Source organism: Olea europaea, chromosome 9 (genome assembly GCF_002742605.1).
Source record: "Olea europaea var. sylvestris chromosome 9, O_europaea_v1, whole genome shotgun sequence".
NCBI classification, from domain to species: Eukaryota; Viridiplantae; Streptophyta; class Magnoliopsida; order Lamiales; family Oleaceae; genus Olea; species Olea europaea.
The window spans coordinates 7,249,079-7,270,352 of NC_036245.1; the positions used below are offsets into that span (position 1 = coordinate 7,249,079).

At 31.3% G+C, this 21,274-nt stretch overlaps 1 protein-coding gene across 4 annotated transcripts; it reads left to right on the forward strand.

The window, feature by feature from the left end:
* The first annotated feature begins 2,575 nt into the window (after nucleotides 1–2,575).
* LOC111399538 (nuclear transcription factor Y subunit A-10-like) lies at nucleotides 2,576–9,346 on the forward strand. Of its 4 annotated transcripts, none has more exons than XM_023026908.1 (7): nucleotides 2,586–2,797; nucleotides 4,254–4,393; nucleotides 5,681–5,959; nucleotides 7,205–7,257; nucleotides 7,478–7,546; nucleotides 8,264–8,428; nucleotides 8,828–8,958. In XM_023026908.1, exons 2-7 carry the CDS (start codon nucleotides 4,291–4,293, stop codon nucleotides 8,831–8,833), a joined length of 675 nt encoding a protein of 224 aa, XP_022882676.1. In that variant the 5' UTR covers nucleotides 2,586–2,797; nucleotides 4,254–4,290; the 3' UTR covers nucleotides 8,834–8,958. The 4 variants fall into 4 exon arrangements, with proteins under 4 accessions (XP_022882675.1, XP_022882676.1, XP_022882674.1 ...); XM_023026905.1 differs by having other exon boundaries at nucleotides 2,599–2,797; nucleotides 8,857–9,346; XM_023026907.1 differs by lacking the exon at nucleotides 4,254–4,393 and having other exon boundaries at nucleotides 2,576–2,797; nucleotides 8,857–9,333.
* The last annotated feature ends 11,928 nt before the right edge of the window (nucleotides 9,347–21,274 follow it).

The following is a 21,274-nucleotide window of genomic DNA, read 5'->3' on the forward strand; positions in this document are numbered from 1 at the left end:
GATTTGATAGTATGGCTGCTACGATGAGTGGTTGTATCAATCAATCATAAAAGATCTTGTAAGGGAGATTCTTGTAGTTCCTCGCCTCGCCTCGCCTCGCCTCGTCTTTGAGGGTTCGGACCTGCTGTTAGGGTTCATCCTCTTCATAAGGATTCGATCTCTCATGAGGGTTCATCTTTTTTCTGGGAGTTGACCGAATTGTCACATTGATTAGGTCACGTGAAGTGTGGGCCTGTATTCGCTCATTTCGTGGCTGTACTGTGGTCATCTTTTGAAGCCTCAACAGAAGAGGTCTAACAAATGGTATGAATAAGAAGTCATTAGTAATTATGATTTATATTGTATAAAATATGTGACTAAATACATTATTTTAATTATAATTGAAACTTTATCAAACATGCGTAAAGTGGAGTGATATGATGAGGTAGGCAAAAGCAGAGATTGTTTATTTTCTATTTTCTTGTCTTTGTTATTTACTTTTTCAAGCCTGCTTGGCTAGAATTGGGGACAGGGGCACCATTTTCCCACCCACTCCCATCCCCAGCTTTGGTCATATGGCTTTTTTCTTACTTTTTATTGTGATTATTTGTATTTTTCTCCAATTCAGTAAGTATTTCACGAGCATATATGATAAATTATTTATTAACAATTTGAACGTTAAAGTATTTTCAAGAGACTCTTTAAACATAAAATGTTCTCTATTTTAAAGAGTCAATTATTAAAATTATTCTCTAAGATACTTTTTAAATTAACAATGAAAATAGAGAATGAATTTAGCTATCTAACAAACCAACTTTTTATAATTAAATGCATTCATAATACTTCAATTTAAGAAAATAATATAATAGTTTAAATAGAAGCTAGTGAAAATAAAAGAAAGAAAAATAATAAATATTTTTTAAAGTAATAAAATTAAAATATAAGGACAAAGAGTGTGTTAAGTTATTCTAAAATTTTTACTCTTTTAAATTTGTAAATGATTTCTAAATTGCAAGATATACTTTTTAAGTCTTGTTTGAGTTACATTATTTTCATAAGAATGCATTTTTAAATAGTATATTTATAAGAAATGTGTGGTTAAAAATGAAAAAAAAATTTAAATTGATATGTAATATTATTTTATTGAAAAATATGTGATTGAAATAATATTAAATCGTTATTTAAAAATATTTTTTTTTGAAATAACCTTGATCAAACATGACCTAAAAACATAAATCTTCTTGATATGCTTTTACAAAACTGGAAAGTCAGAAAGTCAATAAGGCCTAATTTGCCGGCTCATGCTCGACAGCGCCGTAACTTAACGGTGTAGCGCCGTCATCTACCCATTGAGTCATCACCCACGAGTGGCGAATGAGTCAACACGTGGCCTTCAAAGCAGGGTAGGGGGTACTGTGGGCCCATTCTTGATAACTGGCGGGACACGTACTCGACCTTTATATCATGGTGGGCTGCCTCGTATCAGGACTAATTTACCCCTCTTTTCTTTCTATTTTTAGGTTAAAAACACTATCAGTCCACAAATCTTTATCATCACCTTATTTTGATCATCCATTTTTTTTTCCTATTATAGTTAATAAAGAACTATTTATTATTATTATTTTTTATCTTTAGGCATCATGCACCTTTAGATGTAGAATTAATAAAAATATTGAAATAAAGTGACACAAAAAGATAATTAAATACATTGATATATCCAATTGAGTAGACTATATATATATATATACAGAGTTCGATAAAGAAAGTCCACTTTAACGCTATAACATTTTTAGTCAAAAAATTTCTTTTGTATGTTCAGAGGAAAGTATAAATAATGTAGTAACAATTTTCATATCGAGCTATGTCTTTCGTATGTTGCTTTCATTTTTCTTAACTTAACAGATTGAATACTTAATGAAAACTTTATTGTTTACTAATTTAAAATTTAAAAAAAAATTGATTCAAAATACTGAACAAATTATAAGAAAAAGATGGAGAAGAAATTTATCAATTGTAGGTTTGAGTTGCATTTGCACTCAACTTACAAGAGATCTACATTGCCAATTTACAAATACTCATATTCCAAAATTCGTGGCTACTGGTAACAATGATATCGAAATATTTTTAGTATATTTTAATTAAAAAATAGTGCAATATGTTTTTGAAAAATTGTGAATCTGTATCAAACATAGGCTAAATAATCTTTTTTCTCTTTTATAAATTTAATTCCAAAAGTACATTCAACATACTACTTTTTTGGGGGAAAAAATGCATGCTGTGAACCACCATCTATAGGTTATTTTATAGATTGACGAGGTGACGACACTTAAACCATTATTCGTATGTAATGTGAGTTAAAGAAAAAAAAAAAGAAATTAGGATTTTTTTTATTTGTTGGTTAAGATTTTCAATATGTCAAATCTTTGAATCAAAATCTCGTAATATCATCCGTTGATAAATAAATTTGTAAATTGGAATCTACATGTACCATAATCGCTATTCTTTTTTTATGAGGACCCAACCCAGCCGAACACAAAGGACGTTAAAGTAATTTAGGGCAAATAGATTATCAGTTGAAAATTAGGGCGTGGACTGTTGTTCTCGCTTTCATCGGATTGATTAATATTCGTACACTTGGCTATCGTCATTTTCTTGCAATATTGCACATCAATTCATTCACGATTGCCTTTTGGCTTTTGCTCCTTCTACACTTCCTCTTTCATTTTTCATCTCCTATTTAATACTCCACGAATACACTTACAAAATTGGATGGCATTTGCATGAAGATTTGTGTTCTTCTCAACTCGACTCAGATCAAGTAAGTTCTGTTAATATTTGTACTTTATTAAAATTGGATGGGAAAGTTTAAATATTTCAATAATTTTTCCATTCTGTATTTTTTGAGATTCTATTTTTTGTCTGCTCGAATTTCTCACTCTTAATTAGTAGTTTACCCGTTTGTGATTGTGGTGATGATATTGGAGTAAATACCAGTTATAACTTTTCTTACATCAATTGAAGGCCATTATACAGTACATCCCAGTTATAATCTTTCTTACGTTAAATGAAATTTTAAAAACCTTCAATTTTCAGTGTTCTTTAAGTTTGAGCTTCTATTCTCAGTTTTTACTTGAATTTAATTTGCAGGCTTACAGCAACAATTAAAAATAATAATAATAAATAAAAATTTAGAATATTTAATAATTCAAATCGTAAAATGAATGTTTTTTACTTTTTTGAAATCCCTCAATTATATAAAGGGAACATACTTTCAAGCAACATATACGCTTTCGAAATTTTATTTTTCATCATATTCTATATATTTCATTCTTCAATTTTTCGACGACTTGAAAAGGTCTTTAATTTATTTTTATCACTTCACACATCGTGCATATAGCAGGGGAATTTGGTGAGAGCTTGAAGACAATATTCACCTCGAATATTCCTAAATAATTTTATTATGTGGACTATATAATTCTGTACACCTATCACTATTTTTCCTCAACAAGCTAAAGTGAGTTATGGGATTTGTAATAATTTTAGAGCCTGTTTGACCCCCTTTTTATGATGAAAATGTATTTTGAAATAATATTTTGATGGAGATTGTATAGTTAAAAAATAGGGAAAAGTTTTGGGTTTGCGTATAGTCTTATTTTATTGAAGAATGTGTGGTTGAAAAGAAAAGAGTAAAAAATATATTTTAAAAATAATTAGTATCAAACTAATTTCTAGTGGTTGTTAATTAGGAAGTGCAAATATTACTTATTTTAATTAATGTGTTATTGATTCTACAAGTTGATGTACTATTGTTAAATTACCTGATCGTACCTAGTCACTAGGACATTTTATGATCATCAAAACCATTAATTTATTGCACATGTTTGAGAGTTATTATTCTTTTTAAAATTTTACTACCATGATTGCTTTATACCTTAAACTTGGGTATTAAATTTGTTTCCATCGAAGAAATCTTGATCTTACTTTGCATCGATTGTCGTTGATGGGTTCCATTAAAGAATATTGTACAATGAAACCTACTACTTAGTAGCATAATATTATTTGCTTGTCTACCATTGAGAAAAACAATAGCATATGAATTGAATTGATCCTGTATGAAATTCTTGCTTCGTTCAATTTTTTTTTCCTTTTCCTGGATTTATTCTACTATTACTGTTCATAACCTGGCTTTAGAAGTTTTTTTTGTAGCTGTTATTTATATCTCCTCAGTTCTCTTTATATTGCTAATTCATAGTATAAGAATGACATCTCATTAGGATTCAAACAGCATAGTACTGGAAGAAATTGAAGTTAATGAAACGGAGAACCTTGCTTAAATCTTTCCAAATGAAAACAAGTTTTTTGCAACTGACTCCTAGTGATGTTCGTGATTCAAATAGACCACCAAATAGAACTGGTAAAGTACTTCATAACCTTTACATATGATAATTGTAAATATTTTTACGTTTGTATAATGAAAACCAAGGATGAATACATGGCATTTTACAATCTATAAAGCAAAGATTGAAAATCAATTTGTAACTACTTTAAATAATGAAACTATTATTGGAAATGAATGAAACCTTTACCTTATGAAATCCCATATTATTGGAAATGAATGAGGTCTTTACCTTGATGAAATCCCAATTGACAATAAGGGTTTCTATATTGCAACCATGGATGCACTTTTGAAAATTTTCTTTTAATCATATTTGACATGCTTAACTCTTGAATTCTTGGGTAGCTAGAAAAATCTTGTTCTATATTTAGGGGTGTCAACCTGCCGAGTCTGATCGCAAGCCGAATCTCCCGGCTCGGGCTCGGGCTTTTGAAGGCGGGCTTTTTTTGCCTGAACCGAGCCGAGCAAAAGCTCGGCAAAAAAATTAAGGCTCGACCCTTATCGAGCCGAGCCTACTCGACTTTCTGTAATTTTTTTTTTTCGTCTCTCAGCATTTGGTAGCTATTTAGTTGCTTGTTTGGCAGCCAAAATAACTGCCAAACAGCACCATAGGCAGCATTGATAACCCCCTCAATTATTTATTTATTTTTTTAATGGCCCGCCCTTGCTTGAGCGGACTTCTTAAAATGGGGCTCGACCTGAGCCTTGGCTCGGTGCCTCCTTGAGCCGGGTTGGCTCGAGCTTTCAGGCCTAGCCACAGGCAGCCCGAGTCGACGAGCCTGATTGTCATCCCTATCTATATCTCTCTTGTTCATGCACAATGTTGGAAAAGTTGCTGAGAGTCTCTGAGTTTTGTCCCATGTTGAGTTGCTAGTACGTGTATGGAAGAAGGCCTAGATGACATTCTCATAGGCCAGCTTTTGTACTAATTTTTTTTGAATTTTTGTTGAGTCGAATATTTGGACCAATAATTATAATAATCACTTTGGTTTTTATATTTTGTCATGCAAATTATACATTTCTATACATAAAGCTTCCTTTTAACCCAACAATGTGTCCTGTCATTACAAAGCATAATAATATATAGATAAAATCTTCAATGATTGTCTAATTTCAACAAGTGCGTACTTTAAAATTTTAAACTATATTTATTGGCTGCTAAGCAAATGTATGTTTACATCACTAAATTCATGTGAACCATTAAGGATATGGCAGAAGTCTCTCCATCATAAATCCTGATGTCAAATCTATGTCCCAAAGCTTAATATGATTTTCATTTTTGTTTTGGTTCCTTTCTATACTAAGGTGGCAGCATGAAGCAACAGCTAGATGGAAGACAACGGCTCAATTATGATCCACAAAATACTAATTTATATATCAATGGTTCACAAGATTGGTGGCATGATTTTGGAGACAATGTTTTGTCACCAAATGCATTGCCAAAAAACACATCAAATATGACTTCAATGAAGGTACCGAACGCTCATTTGGGGATCAAAGATTGCAAATTACTAGCACGTGGTGACCTAGATAGAGGACGTAATGCCAATACGGAAATGATAACTATCGGAATGCTAAATTCAGGTATTTTAATCATCCACTATTTTTGTCAAATGTATTCTTTCCATGTTTTTGCATTCACACTTTTCCACAGGAGTAGATAATTATTTTAGTATTTCCATATCGTTTCGTAATATCTTATTTTTATATTTTGTTTTGTAATTGCAATCTTCATTGTTAGTTTATGTTTATGGAGGCATGATAGAATGGAACTTTTGGAATGTTAATTGCTTAGTGGTTTAGCTACCTCAAAGGGATGTGAAGGAATTGAAAATTCATATTATATTTTAAATACGGATATCTCCTTCCTTTCATAATTATACTCATGTTTGTAAGGAATCTGTGGATGGTATTCTTTCTTTGTGTTCTTCCAGAAGATAGTCGGTTTCTTGAAATTTATTTCAAGCAACTTCTTTTTGTTTTTCCATTTTGATGTATTGAAATGGAAGATGTAAGGTATAAAAAGGGAGAGAAATACATTGCTATAATATATTAGCGCAAAACAAGAATGACGAGTACTTTACTTTGAAGGGGCGAAGGCATGTCTGCACTGTAAGGATGTCAAGGACTTTGCCCATGCGAGAGGACTTTTATCCTAATTTTTCATTCACCTGTTTAGCCTAAAAGCTTCTGGTTTCTTAGAATAATCTTTTTGTTTATAGAAAAAAGGATGTAAAAGAGGCCTGTTTTCATGTATGTTAATTTGCTGTGGTAGATACTGGGATAGAAAGGGTTTATAGTGTCATATATATGCCCTTGTTAAAAAGTACAGTCGTGTTTTAGGAAAATCCTTCAGTTGTGACTTTTAAGCTTCACATTGCACAATTGTTCTCTAACTTCTAGCTGATTGGAGTTTCAGGAAAAATGGTGTGACTTCTCAAGACCAAAGTAGATATTAACAATAAAGAGACAATTTTGTGAGAAAACTTAGGGAAAAAGAACAAAATTAAGGCTTAAGAGATTATATTGGGTAGACAAAATTCCACTCTTCTACTTATTGTCTCTTTCTTCCTGTAAAATTTTGAGTCCAGAGAAGTAATGATTACTGTGTGCCTCTCTCTTTCACTACCGTGTGGTTCTTTGATAGATAGTAATTAAATTCAGTGATTGTGCGGTGGAGACAGATTCCTTCTTTAACATCTTCCTAAAAATAGTTAAGTTTTCAAGAATATGCTCTTCTATGATGGCTAGCGAGAGCGCATTTTCTGTATTCAAAAAATTATACACAATCTATGCCGATACTGAAAAAATAGTTCTTTCCATGTTCAGGTAAAAATTGCAGCCAGGAACAAGAAAATGTTGCAACCACATTTCCTTCAACAGTAAGTGTACATTTAAGAGCCAAATCTCAAGAAGATTGTATGGCTGCTTAATCGTAAGCATTTATTTTGGATAATAAGATTACATGTGAAGTTACTAGCAGTAAAGCTCATACAGGCAGGTTATTTTCTGTTGTTTCTTGACATTTTTTTTTTATACAGCTGATGAAGAATGAGTTTTGAAATATGTACTTAATAAAATCACATTCCCATTGTCTGTCAGGCACGTCCTACATATTTTTGTTCGGAACCATACCTCAGGGATGCTACACCACTTACTTATCAGCCACCGGTATATAACCTGCAGATCTTTTTTGCTTGCATTTAATGTAGAATTCTGTTTGCAGCTAATTATAATTAATACAAGGTCTTCTGCTGTATTCAGTTCTACTAGGTTGGAACTGATGAAGATAATCAGAGTTAACTACTAAGAATTTTACCATTGTGGCAGTTGCCTTTCCCTCCTCAGCCAACTATATGAACACACTCATATTTGCTTCCATGATTTAAAAAAGTTGAATAATTGTGGAGGAGCTAACAGTTAAACATGGACTTCTCCAATTGGTTGCTTGGACAATAAAATGTTGTATATCCTATGGCATATTGCTTCAATTATTAATCATGTGATATATGTGAGCATGATCCTTATCTAGTTGGCATTGAATACCTGCACCCTCTGTTTACCAAATTCAACCCCTGTTCTGAGATAAGGAAACTCATAACCTATTGTTTCTAGATATTTCACTTTGTAGTGTGATTTCTGCATCAAACTGGCATGGATGATGGATGTGGAAACGCACCAATTTTTTTTTTTTTTTTTTCATAAACTGCGTCTCAAAAATATAAATTTTGAAAACACTCTTAAATAACCTACAAAATGAGAACTTCAAAGTCTTCGAGGCAGCATGATGTTGATTGGGAGAAATTGAGAATTTTCTTTCTAAATCAGGCATATTTAGCATCAAAGTTCCCTCAACAAATATTTTGTTCAATGCTTAATTTCCTTTAGGTGCATACAAGCCTCCAGAAGATGCATCACGATAGAATGGTTTTGCCCATTGTAATGTCAGAGGAGCCTGTTTATGTGAATGCCAAACAGTATCATGGGATTATGAGGAGAAGACAATGGCGGGCAAAGGCTGAACTGCAGAATAAAGTGACAAGAGCTAGAAAGGTTCGTTTTACCCATGGGTTGTTGGTCATGTTTGATTGCTAAATGTTAATATGTCAATGTTTATACGTATAGGATTGTTGTTTCTTCATATATAACAAGNGGTTGTTGGTCATGTTTGATTGCTAAATGTTAATATGTCAATGTTTATACGTATAGGATTGTTGTTTCTTCATATATAACAAGTGGTATTTTAATGCTATCTTCTTTTTAAGTGGTTGAAAAATTGTTGAAAATGATGTTTATTTCAATGGTGACACTTTAGTATCAGGAAGAATATCTATATATCCTAGAATGTAAATGCAAAAGGTTATTTCTTATGTCCAATGATCGAATTCATGGTATCATAACATGATCTAGTTTTGAGCTAGTCTATCTAATTTATATCAGTTGTCTTCACAGCTTTAGAGTTCTGCTCTTTTGTTTACCAGCCTTATCAGCATGAATCTCGGCACTTACATGCCATGAGGAGAGCCAGAGGTTGTGGGGGGCGATTTGCGAACACGAAGAAGGCTGATACTGCTGCAAATAATGCTACTTGTGAGAAAGGCAACAGCTCTGGCGATTCCATTTCAACAAAAGCACACTTCCTGCTAGGTTCTGAATCTGGAAATACAATATCTTCAATACAAGACAAATCTTCCTCCAATTATGATGAACTCAAGAGGCTCTCCAATCAAGAAAGTAGGAGCTACGAATTTCTCCAGTGTTATGATCATAAATGGCCATCTCAGTAAACGGCGTTTTCTGATATCATGATGCCAATGCTGTTACATTTCTTCTGTTTATAAACAGTTCTGGTGGGAGGATGTTTGTATAGTAATAAAATCATGGTTATTGTAAATTATGTGAGTTGAGTCCTCCTATTTTGATATCAGTTGCGAAATGATGTTTGTGGTGACAATATATTGGTGATGAAGAAATTATAAAAAAAAATTTTTTTTTTTCCTTTTTTTTTTTTTTTTTTTTTTTTTTTTTTTTTTTTTTTTTTTTTTTTTTTTTTTTTTTTTTTTTTTTTTGGCTTTTCGTTAAGAGTTGTGCAGATGACTGGGAAGGATTCAGAATTATTCCATAGTTATGCTTTATATATGTAAGAAGGCCAGTGATACTACACGGCACGGAAATATTGTTGGTTTTTCATTTTCTCAAAGTTATGGGAGACATTTTGCTAACGCCTCTAGGAGTATAATTCACCTGATACCTTTATATTTTTATGGGGAGTAATGGCGTTACAACACCAATTTAGATGATACTAAATGTCATTAAATGAAATATACAATTAAATGAATCATACAATTTCACCTTTAATTAAACCTATCACATGATGTTACATAAACCGGTATTCTAATCTCGCTTGTGGTGGATAGCATTATTCTTTTATGAGTAGATGACCTTAAAGGTTCTCAATGTTTAATCTCATTTGCAAATTTGTTTCTTCACTATCTACTTGGTTGCTTCATTCTTAATTGGAAAATTAGTGTGATTCATTCAACTTGACTGTTTTTTGAATATTAGTGCTACATCGTGTGTTGTGTTTTTTGTCGTGTCTTCTTTTGTATACATATATTGATATTTATAAGGAAATAGATGCTGGTTCACCACATTTATTTTTTATAGACGTTCTTTGAAAAAGTAAACAAAATTGTATATCTTTATAGGTGCAAATCTTATGATTTAGAAGTACAAACTATAACTTTACAGGTATATGACTTTAACATTTAAAGTATAAATGATCTTTTCAAAAATTTCTTTGCACGTTCTCCTTTTTGGACTTCATTCACTGTTTGTCTTTAATAATTGTCCTTTAAATATCGTTTACTGCATTTGCTTCTGTATTTCATTGATTATTGTCTTTGAATTATTGCACAGAGTTTCATCTTTTCATCATCTTGATGTAGGTTTCTTCTAGATCAATATCCGTTTCACCATTATTATTTCCATCCGATATGTATTCTTCTCCTGTATCTAATTGATTTTTTAATAGTTCACTATATGTATTTTTTTCCCTATTGAATGTTTGGTACCGAAATTGATCTTCCAATCTTGATTTTTGTGGCAAGAAACTTTGGACAGAAAATTGCTCCACTATTCCATTGTGCCACATGCAACAAGTCTGTATTTTGTATTGTCATCATGGCTATCGTTTCTGAAATTCGTCTTTTATAATCAATATGTCTAATTTTTTCGTTTATGTCAGTCTTTGAGGAGGGTTTAAATTTTTTGGATCCTTCATAAATTTGGATATTATGATAGGTTGGTATTACAATAGCATTATTTACAAGAGTAGGCCTAGAAATAAATTGGATCATTAAGGGATGAACTTTTAACCAATCAAAACTCTATTTATGTTTCGGTGAAAAAATTGATCTATTTAAAGCATATATAATATCAATCATATTATACTGTAATGTTGCATAAAAAATGTCGTCTTCTTCAAAAATTGTATAATCAAATGAAATTGTAGGATAATTATGTTTAAGGTATGCCGGATTTTTAATAGATATTTTATATCTAGGGCCATGTTGAAGAAAATATCATTTCTCATTGTGCTAATAGCTTATTGTTTGGGAGAAATCAATTATTTCTTGTATGCCTGATTTCTTTATATATTTTCGAACAATAATGACACAATTGTCAATTTTTTTGTTCTAATTCATATAAAAATTTTGCTTACCCTACAGCTGTAAAATTTATTAGTTCAATAAGTCTTTTTATTTTAACGAAATAATTTCTACTAGTGGAAATATTAATGTCTTTAGAAATATGTTTTTTATTTTAACGAAATAATTTCTACTAGTGGAAATTATTAATGTCTTTTAAATATGTTTTTTTTGTAATATCTGTAGGACTAATCTTTTTAAATTTTCTTGTAAATGAATAATCTTATTTTAATATTTATTAATAGTCTGTTGAGATGAAAAGATTTGATCTTCTAAAATTTCTAGTATTTCCTCTAACGTATGCTTTTGACGATTTAAATTTTTAACGACCTTACTTATAGTTTCGCAAGTATCACAGAGTTGTATAGATGAAGATGATGATTGAGAAGTAGATGTTTGCATAGTCTGTCTAATTCTGTCATATGTATGAAAATTAATTCCTATCACCTGTCTACACAAATTTAACGCTTCTTCTAGAGTATAAAATCTTTTAAATAGGGATCTGGAAATATTTCTATTTGGTGTAATACCTCTGACTAGTAATTATATGTGCCATGCTTTTATGACCTTTGAGTATTGTAAAGACACTGAAATTTTGACTTTCTAATTGATTATCAATCTATCTAAAATGATTAGCTGAAGCATTAATGCTGTTTAGTTTCTATTTATAGTCAAATACCATCCAGAGATTATCTAATAGACAACGCTATCTTTTTGAAGGTCTTTACAGATTATTTTTTTCTAAATAGAAAATTAGATCTTTGTAGATCTACTCTTAGAATGACATTCCCAAAGTTTATCATCAACTAACCCATTTGTAATATGAAAGTAAATGGTTAGAAAATTAATTACTTGTCTATTCAAATTATCTGCTCGATTGTTATTTTTCCCATCTATGTGCTCTATATTTACTTCATAGCTATTTAATATTTCATATAGTTTTAACCATCTTTTATGCCTATTTTATCACAAATTATCTTTTCAATAAATTTTACCATGGCTTCACAATATGTTCTAATAGTAAATTCAATATATAAAAGTAATTTAAAACTTTCTATACTATGTACAATATCTATTATCTCATAATCTAAACTAGTTACGTATTTTCTTTTTATCTTATATTTTTCACTAGTATATCTAACAAATTTCTTCTTCTTTTGTATCACTAGGTTTAGAATGTAAAATTTCTCCCCATTCTAACTGATATCCATCAATTTCTATTATTTTATGTTCACTGTTTAAAGGTAATTCTAGAGGTAGTAAATCTTTTACTTCTTTTATCTATTTTACCGACTCTATATGTGTTTGATTAAATTATTTTTGTCCTTTGCTTGATAGCTCACCATACAAATGTTCTACTTTCTTTATTAAGTCTTCAATAAAATGTCCAGCATAATTTAATATTCCTAAACGAGCTTTTAATTTTTCCGTTTCTTCAATTTTATCTGGAAACAGTGAAATTATCTGTATTATGTGTGGTTGAAGTTGAATATTTCCTTCTTCAAAGATTATTCTTAAAATTCAATTCTTCGTTTATTTATTTCCGTTTTTTATTTATAATTAATTTATTTTCAAAGAATATATTTAAAACTATTTCTAAATATTTCATATGTTCTATTTGGTTTTTATCATGTACTGAAATATCATCTATATATAATCTAACTTTCTTTGACAAATAGAGGGCATGTTCTTTAATTCAAAGGGCATGACTAAACCACTTGAAATGGATTATAATCCTTTGCCATTTTTATTTGTCAAAATCCAGATTTATAATTAAAATTTGAAAATAATTTACCTTTTTTTATTTTATTTGTTATCATATTTTTGTATGGTATCTTATATTCATCTTCAANATAATTAAAATTTGAAAATAATTTACCTTTTTTTATTTTATTTGTTATCATATTTTTGTATGGTATCTTATATTCATCTTCAACAGTATTATAATTTAGTCTTTTGTAATTTATAGCCATTCTTTATTTTTCTCCTTTTATTTCACAATTATTCCTAACCCTAAAAGTTGTTGATCTCTTTTAGGCCTTGGTCCAAAATAAAATGCAGAAAGAACTTACTTTTATTTGAAGAATTTTTTCTCTACAAATTTAAAAGAGTTGAGTGTTTTTTAAGTATAAGTGCTACGTCATGTGGTGTGTTATTTGTCATGTGTTCTATTGTATATATACATTGATATTTATAAAGTAAAAAAATGTTGGTACATCATATCAATTTCTAACAGGCGTTCTTTGTAAAAGTAAACAAAACTGTTTATTTTTATAGGCGTATGTCTTATGACTTAAAAGTACAAACTATAACTTTACAGGTGTATAACTTAAAATTAAAAGTACAGAAGATCTTTTGAAAAGTATTCTAGATGTTTTTCATTTTTGATTTCCTTCAGTGTTTATCTTTAATAATTGTCCTTTAAATACTGTTGTTTATTACTTACACAAGTTCAACCGACCTTTTATCTTCCTTTTTTCTAACTTATCCATCTTCTTTTTTTCTATCAATGCATGGAGTTTAATTTTTATATCCAAATTGCGAACTCAGCATAATCTACACATTGAATAATTCCTCTTTTATGGGAAGGATCGTTGAACAGGGGCATGTCTTCTTCAGGATTAGTTAAAAATTGTATTTACGATGTCCTTGAGGATGTCTGACTATACCACAGCTTTTACTAGTTAACAAGAACTAGTCTATACGGAATCAAATACCTATGAGGAGGCCATGAAGAGTGAAAAAAGTGAGAAATGGCAAAGTGTTATGAGAGGAGATGGGTTCTTTTATTAAAAATCAAACTTGGGATTAATTAATTCCTAGACCTAAGGATAACTCCATAGTGGGATGCAAGTTTGCCTATAACATAAAAGAGGGAACTACTGAGAGTGAGCCCATGAGATATAAAGCTAGATTCGTAGCAAAGAATTACACACATAAAGAAGGGATGGATAATGTTGAGATCTTTTCGTCAATTGTTCAGTACACCATTATTAGAGTCATGCTTGCCTTTGTTGCTTACTATGATTGGGAACTTGAACTACTTGATGTCAAAATTCCTTTTTGCTTGGTGATCTTGATGAAAAGATTTTTATGAATCAACCGAAAGATTTGAAGTAAGCCTGGACTTCATTATGTGTGTTTTTTTTCCAAAAAAAAAAAAAGCCTCTTTATGGGCAAAAATAGTCTCCATAATAGTGGTATAAAAACTTTGATTCCTATGTGATATCTATTGGTTTTAAGAGGAGTTAGTTTGATATTGCATGTATTACCAGCACCACAACATTAATAAAGATTGTGCGTATTAGTTACTTTATTTGGTGATATGTTATTAATTGAACCTAACATGATAGGAGCAAACAAGATTAAAATTGAGTTGAGTAAAGAATTTGAAATGAAAGATCTAGGGGATGTTAGGAGAATCTTTGCATAAATATTAGTAGAAATATGTCTAATTCTTGCGTATTTGTGCATCGAACTCCTTAAGTACTTAAAATTTTGAAGAAATTTGGCATGCTTGATTGCAAACATGCATTTGTGCCTTTTGAAAACCATTTATTCTATCAAAGGACCTTGCTAACGAAAAATAAAAGGACTTTATAAGTAAAATGCATTACTTTAATGTTATTGGTTCTGTTATGTACCTTATGGTCTATACTAGACCTGATTTAGCTTTCACTGTGGGTGTCCTAAGTAGGTACATGTCTAATTCGATTCCCAAAAATTGAAAAGCATTAATGTGGTTGTTTAGGTATTTAAAGAGTACTTTTGATGAGGGGTTAGTTTATAAACCTGCTGTGGAAGGTATGAAACCTAAATGGTTACGGATGCTGATAGTCGTGATAGAGAAAATAGAAAGTCTACTTTTTCTAATGTGTTTACTTCGTATGACTCTTGTGTGAGTTGAAAGTCTCAACTCGAACATAATGTTGTTCTATCTATTACTGAATCTGAATATATTGCTATCATCGAAGCAATTAAAGAAGTTTTGTGGTTTAAAGGTTTACTTAATGAACTGGGTGATTTAAGTGATAAGTGATAGTATACTTTGATAGTCAATCAGACATTCGTTTATGTAAAAATCCCTTGTTTTGTTGGGAATCTACTTAATATACACAGCGAAAAATTAAAACAGATTTCGGTTCCCATCAAGAATCGCCTTTGTATTTAGATAGAAATTGTGATAAGATTGTACCTTTTTCAGACCTACAAACTTCTTTGCTATTCTTTTCGTTCTAGCAATCTGGATCCGCCACCCACAACTGTCCAATTGTCCAGCATCCAACGGTGATCTACACAGAGAACAAGATTACAGCTACCAGAGTTTTCTCCTCTTGTGTTAGCAAGAATAATTATGAGAAAAATCTATGGATTGAAAACTCTAGCCATGTATTTATATAAGCCCAAATGGGTTTGGTCCAGTCCGGTCCAATATTTAATTAATCCATTTAATTAAATCCTATCCGTAAATTAATTAATCCAGTTAATTAATTCGGGCCTATAAATAACAAACCCAATTAATTAATTTATCCAACGATTGTCAAATTAATTAATTGACAAATTGCAATCTTCCAATTCTCTTTTATGTATGACCCATCAGGTTCCCGATCACCATGCCTAACGACGTGAAATATTATTTTGATCTAATCAAAATTGATAAATTAAAACTCCCTTTTAATTTATCACTGATTCACACTCGCCGTCTCAGATTGACATCTAGCAATGTGTCAGGGCAACACATGTGACGAGGAGTGTCATGTGATATGACAAAATCAAACTCGTTCGTTTACCGTGAACTATAATCCCTTCATCAATATGATCCGATCAATTACGAGATATGGAATTGTGTCATTCTTGAATATCGATCATATCTTTCACTTCACTATTAAGTTAATACAAGTCGAAAACTCCTTTTCGACTTATGAGTATACCTTGGCCAATGATTTCGTTATCGACTTAATTGAATGAAACACAGATCATAATCTCCTACTATCTAAGAGTGACGAATCCTTTATTGGTCAATCACAACCTTCATACGATTCTTGACGTACCCGAACAATGTCTTATTAGCGGCCCTTTGCAGAGCAACATCTAACACCGTCAAAGTATAACTGTCCTCATATAAGGTACCATGACGACCTCAAGTCAAAGGACCAATTTCACTACCGAACATTAGAGATTAACCACTGACACTCAGATAGTTATCCATGTGGAATCTCTCGGCGAGTCTCCAATGTTTTGTTCTATAACAAAATATCCACGTGTTCATTTAAGTGTCACCACACTTTAGCTTGTGAGATCAGCTACTTACTTCACAAGTAAGAAATGTCACACGTGATGATCTATCCGTAATAACGATATTCGTATCTCGTTATTACTTACAACCACGGACGATATAAGATTCAATCAGATGTAATTTGTATCTCACAATCACAACTCCTTGTAATTAACAAATTATGAAGATTTGAATTTACGAACTCTATTATTTATTTAATTGTTTATTAATTAAATAATAGATCTGTCATTAAATTACATTAATTATTTATCAAAAGTATTTATGTCCAAAGTTGATTGGACCTAGGGCATAATACTTACAAACTCCTACTTACACTAGATCTAATCACTTATGTATCCAATATCATAAGTCTACATGATGATCATGTTTATGCTACGACAACTCTTTTTCAGTGGATCTGCAGTATTGTTAAATGTGGGAATTTGTTCTTCTCTTTACGTCATTTCTATGTATTATGTCTCTGATGAGATTATACCGTCTTAATACATGTTTGGATCATTGATGAGACATTAGTTCCTTCGCTTTCGCAATAGCTCTATTGTTATCACAATACAATGGCATGTGATCAACAATATCATGGAACTACTCCAAGTTCATCTATGAACATCATGATCCAGATTGCAACTCTTTACTACTTCTGAAGTAATCATGTATTAGGTTTCTATTATTGAATCAACGGTTGCTTCACATTTGGAACCTTTCCAACATATCGCTTAAGAGTAAACCAGTTTCTCTATACGAAATCTTCTCAAAATTTCATCTATGTAAATTGGGATGAGTTAGGCAATTTTCTAGATCTATCTTTATAGATCAAGTTGCTTCTCCCATATCGTTCATGAATAAATCCTTTAACAACCATTATTTCAACGATTGAAACATAGGGATGTTGTTTTCTATAATATTAGGAATATGACAATTCTCCCACTATCTTCTTGTAAACAACACAATTCGTCTTCAAATTTGATAAAATCAAATACTTTGACTTTTCCATCAAATTAAAGATTTCAGCTCCAAGAGACTTCTCTTAACCTAAAGTCACGGTATGCAACTGTTGCAAACAAAACCCGAATGAACTTTAGTAAGGCTACAGGAGAAAGGTTTCACCAAGGTCAACACTTAACCTTTTCTTCTAGCCTTGCTTTGCATATATGGATATTTCCATCCATATCGACATTTTCCTTGTAAACTATTTACAAAAACTTATGGATTTTATTCTATTAGGAGGCTTGACCAAGGTCTAAACCTTGTTCATATACGTCGAGTTCATCTCGAGTTTCATAGCCTCTTGCTGTCTCTTTTAAGTTAACACTTGACTTTATTTTGTTTGCAACTAACAGGTTCATTATCCTGGATCAGTAATACCTGATTAGTAATCATGGATTCGCACCTTCTTGAAGGTCGAATGATCCTACTAGATTCACATAGAGCTGACATGTCCTTAGGAGTCTTTACTTCCTGATCAAGAGTATGTCCCACATCAGATATGGGATCAAACTCGAATTTATCTACTTGGTTAACTATATCTGTGGACCCTTGAACTCTTTCAAGTTTTATTTTGCTTCCACTGTCCTTCCCTAGAGTAAACATTTTCTCTAAGAAGATGATATGTCAAGAGATGAAGACTCTTCACAATAATAGAATTTATATTCAAATGTCTCTTTTGAATATCCCCACAAATATGTATTTATCAGATTTAGTGTCAAACTTATCCGATTTAAGGTGCTTCAAATAAACGTTATGACCCAAAACTTTCATATAAGATAAATTAGGACTATTGCCTTTTCATAACTCGTATGGAGTTCTGTTAACCAATTTAGATGGGACATGATTTAGTGTATTGCACACTGCAATCAATGCATGACCCCAAAACAATTTTGGGAGATTTGCATGGCTTGTTATTAATCGCATTATATCTAATTGTTAACGATTCCTCCTTTTAGATACACCACTATGTTGCGGTGTATGTGGAGGAGTCCACTGCAAGAGAATCTCAGTCTCTCTTTCTCACTTGATTGAATCTTAATGTGAGGGTATCTTTACCTATTTGTTTCTCTACTTCTAGTTTGAATCCCTTGAACTTTTCAAGAGTTTCATGTTTAAATTTTCATCAAGTATACACAATCATTGATGAAATAAGAGAAACATTACCTGACATTAATTGACACGAGTCCATATGCATCACTATGCATTAGACCAGTAATTATGCTGACCTTTCTTCTTTTCAAGTAAAAGAAGATATGATCATTGTGCCAGACATACATATGTTGTACTTGTCAAAATCAATTAATCTCGAGTATACATCTTTATGTAACTTTGGAATTGTATTTCATCTATATGACAAAGTCTGCCATGCCAGATTTTGGTAATAATTAGATTATCGCATTTACGTCTTATAATTTCTATACTCATTATAGAATCCTTAATATTAAATAATATAAACGTCGTTTTGTAGTTTAACATAGCCATTAGGATCTTTATCAAGATAAACAAGAATAACAATTATCCTTAATATTAAAATAGTTCATGTCCAAACATGAAGTCTATTTTAATGTTCCAGTTATGGTGGGTACAAAGCGACATTTCTCTAATTCCAATACTAAATCAAAAGGCAATGGCAAGAAGCATGCTCCTACAGGCAATGCAGCAACCGTTGCTCATCTTCAACGTGTAGATTAACTTCTTCCACTTGCAGTGGTCTAGTTCCATTTAGTTTCTTCATATTTGTATAAATATGAGATCCACATCTAGTATCTAATACCTGAGAAGCTAATGAAATAAACATAAGCCTTACAATATTCCTTCCAATGACCTTTCATTCTATAATGAAACCAAAGGTCATTAGATTTGGTATTGTCCTTCGCTTACACTGTTTTAACCATATTGGGTGCTTTCTCAAAACCCCTTTAGATTTCCTCTTAACACTCTTAGAGGAATCAATGGTTTGCCCACTACCAATTTTGATGAAGGGCTTAACAGTTCTAAACATGTCAAGCAACTTAATGAGTATGCATTTGAGCTTATTCATATCATAATTTATAATTAGTATGAATAACTCTATGACAGAGATTGCAGAGCTAAGTCAATACTTAGTTCATAGTTAATGATTGAACTCAGTTGAGACACTTCTCATGTCAATCATCTTCAGTACATGAGGATTGACTGAAGATTCTTTTGTCACTTTGCATCGGTATAGTTGCTTGAATGTCTCATATCCTTCCACACATGATTATTATCATACAACTCTTTGTAATGAAGAATTATGTGTTAACATCTATACTCTCAAGTTGCTTTTGTAACTCAAGTGACATAGTTGCAGATATCACATACGCTGCATTACTATTGTCATCACTGTGTTTATCATAATAGCCACCTCTTCCTTAATCGGGTCATCAAATGTCCCTGAAAATGGCTACTAAAGGACAACCAATTTTCTCATTCTTGAAACAATTCTCAAATTACAGTACCAATCAAGAAGATTTAATTTGGTTGTTGGCATCCAATATGCCTCTCAAATACACATGGTTACTCACGATTCAATAAATATAAATGACGAAAAGGAAAAGAATAATATATAAAATGCATCAATTAATTTAACATGGACTTTTATTAAATTAATTATGCTCCACTATTTTATTAAAATTCATGACCCTCTTATATAAATTTATGGAGTCCATACTTGACTCCTAGTGGATTTAGATCCCATCTATTATATTAAAACTTTAAGTGTACTCAACAAACCTTAATATAACATTTGGGTAGATACTATTATCAATTGTATCTCCATACAACTCCCAGATCATTAAGCTGACAACTCTTTGTTTTCACACATCTTATGTATTAGCTTAACATACCTCTAAAATTTATCTCCTTGAGTATACTCAACAAAAGATAAATTTTAGTTAAGTCAAACCCGTTATTCAGAAATATCAAATATTTCATAGTATCAAACATATCCTTAATGGACCAGCCTTGAGTGTACTCAATAAGTTGAGAGTATCTCCATACAACTCCCAGATCATTAAGCTGACAACTCTTTGTTTTCACACATCTTATGTATTAGCTTAACATACCTCTAAAATTTATCTCCTTGAGTATACTCAACAAAAGATAAATTTTAGTTAAGTCAAACCCGTTATTCAGAAATATCAAATATTTCATAGTATCAAACATATTCCTAATGGACCAGCCTTGAGTGTACTCAATAAGTTGTTCCCGAGCCATGAGGAAGACTAGTTGGTCAATTCCTAGGGGTATCGCATTGATCAATATCAATGCACCATCTTTATGGTCTCCTCCTCTCCGTGTGTCTTCAATTAGTCTAGCTGCAACATGTATCATATACTAGTTAGCACGTAGGCTTAGATGAAATTGGACTCATAGACCCAAAATAACAATAACAGACTCGTAGGTCCAAAATGAATAAGAGCTCGCAGACTCATAATAATAACAATAATAACAGGTTTGCATACTCAAAACAATTAAGAGCTCGCAGGCCCATAAAACGACAAGAATAAAAATTAATCATTCAACACATCCATATGGTCGAGTCCATAATCGTCCACTAAAAATACATTCATCACATAAATGTATGTATATATAATATCTATTATTATATCCTAACATGTTTCGAGTTTCTAATAATTAAGTTTGTCTAAACACTTTTAGACAAATGGATTGGAACAATTAAATAATTAATTAATCATATTAATCAATTATTTAATTAGCTGACTTGTTTAATTAAAATTAAATTTTAATTAAATACCGAATTAGAGTCCAACTCTAATTCAGCAATTATAGGGCGAGATAATTTAATTAAACATCAAATTAAAGTCAAACTCTAATTTCAATGTTTAAGGCAGTTGAATTTAATTAAAATCAAATTTTAATTAAATA

Coding starts and splice junctions, on each gene's coding strand:
- LOC111399538 (XM_023026905.1), top strand. CDS start 4,291: ATGAAACGGAGAACCTTGCTTAAATCTTTCCAAATGAAAACAAGTTTT. Junction 7,258..7,477: donor CAACCACATTTCCTTCAACA/GTAAGTGTACAT, acceptor ATTGTCTGTCAG/GCACGTCCTACATATTTTTG. Junction 7,547..8,263: donor CACTTACTTATCAGCCACCG/GTATATAACCTG, acceptor AATTTCCTTTAG/GTGCATACAAGCCTCCAGAA.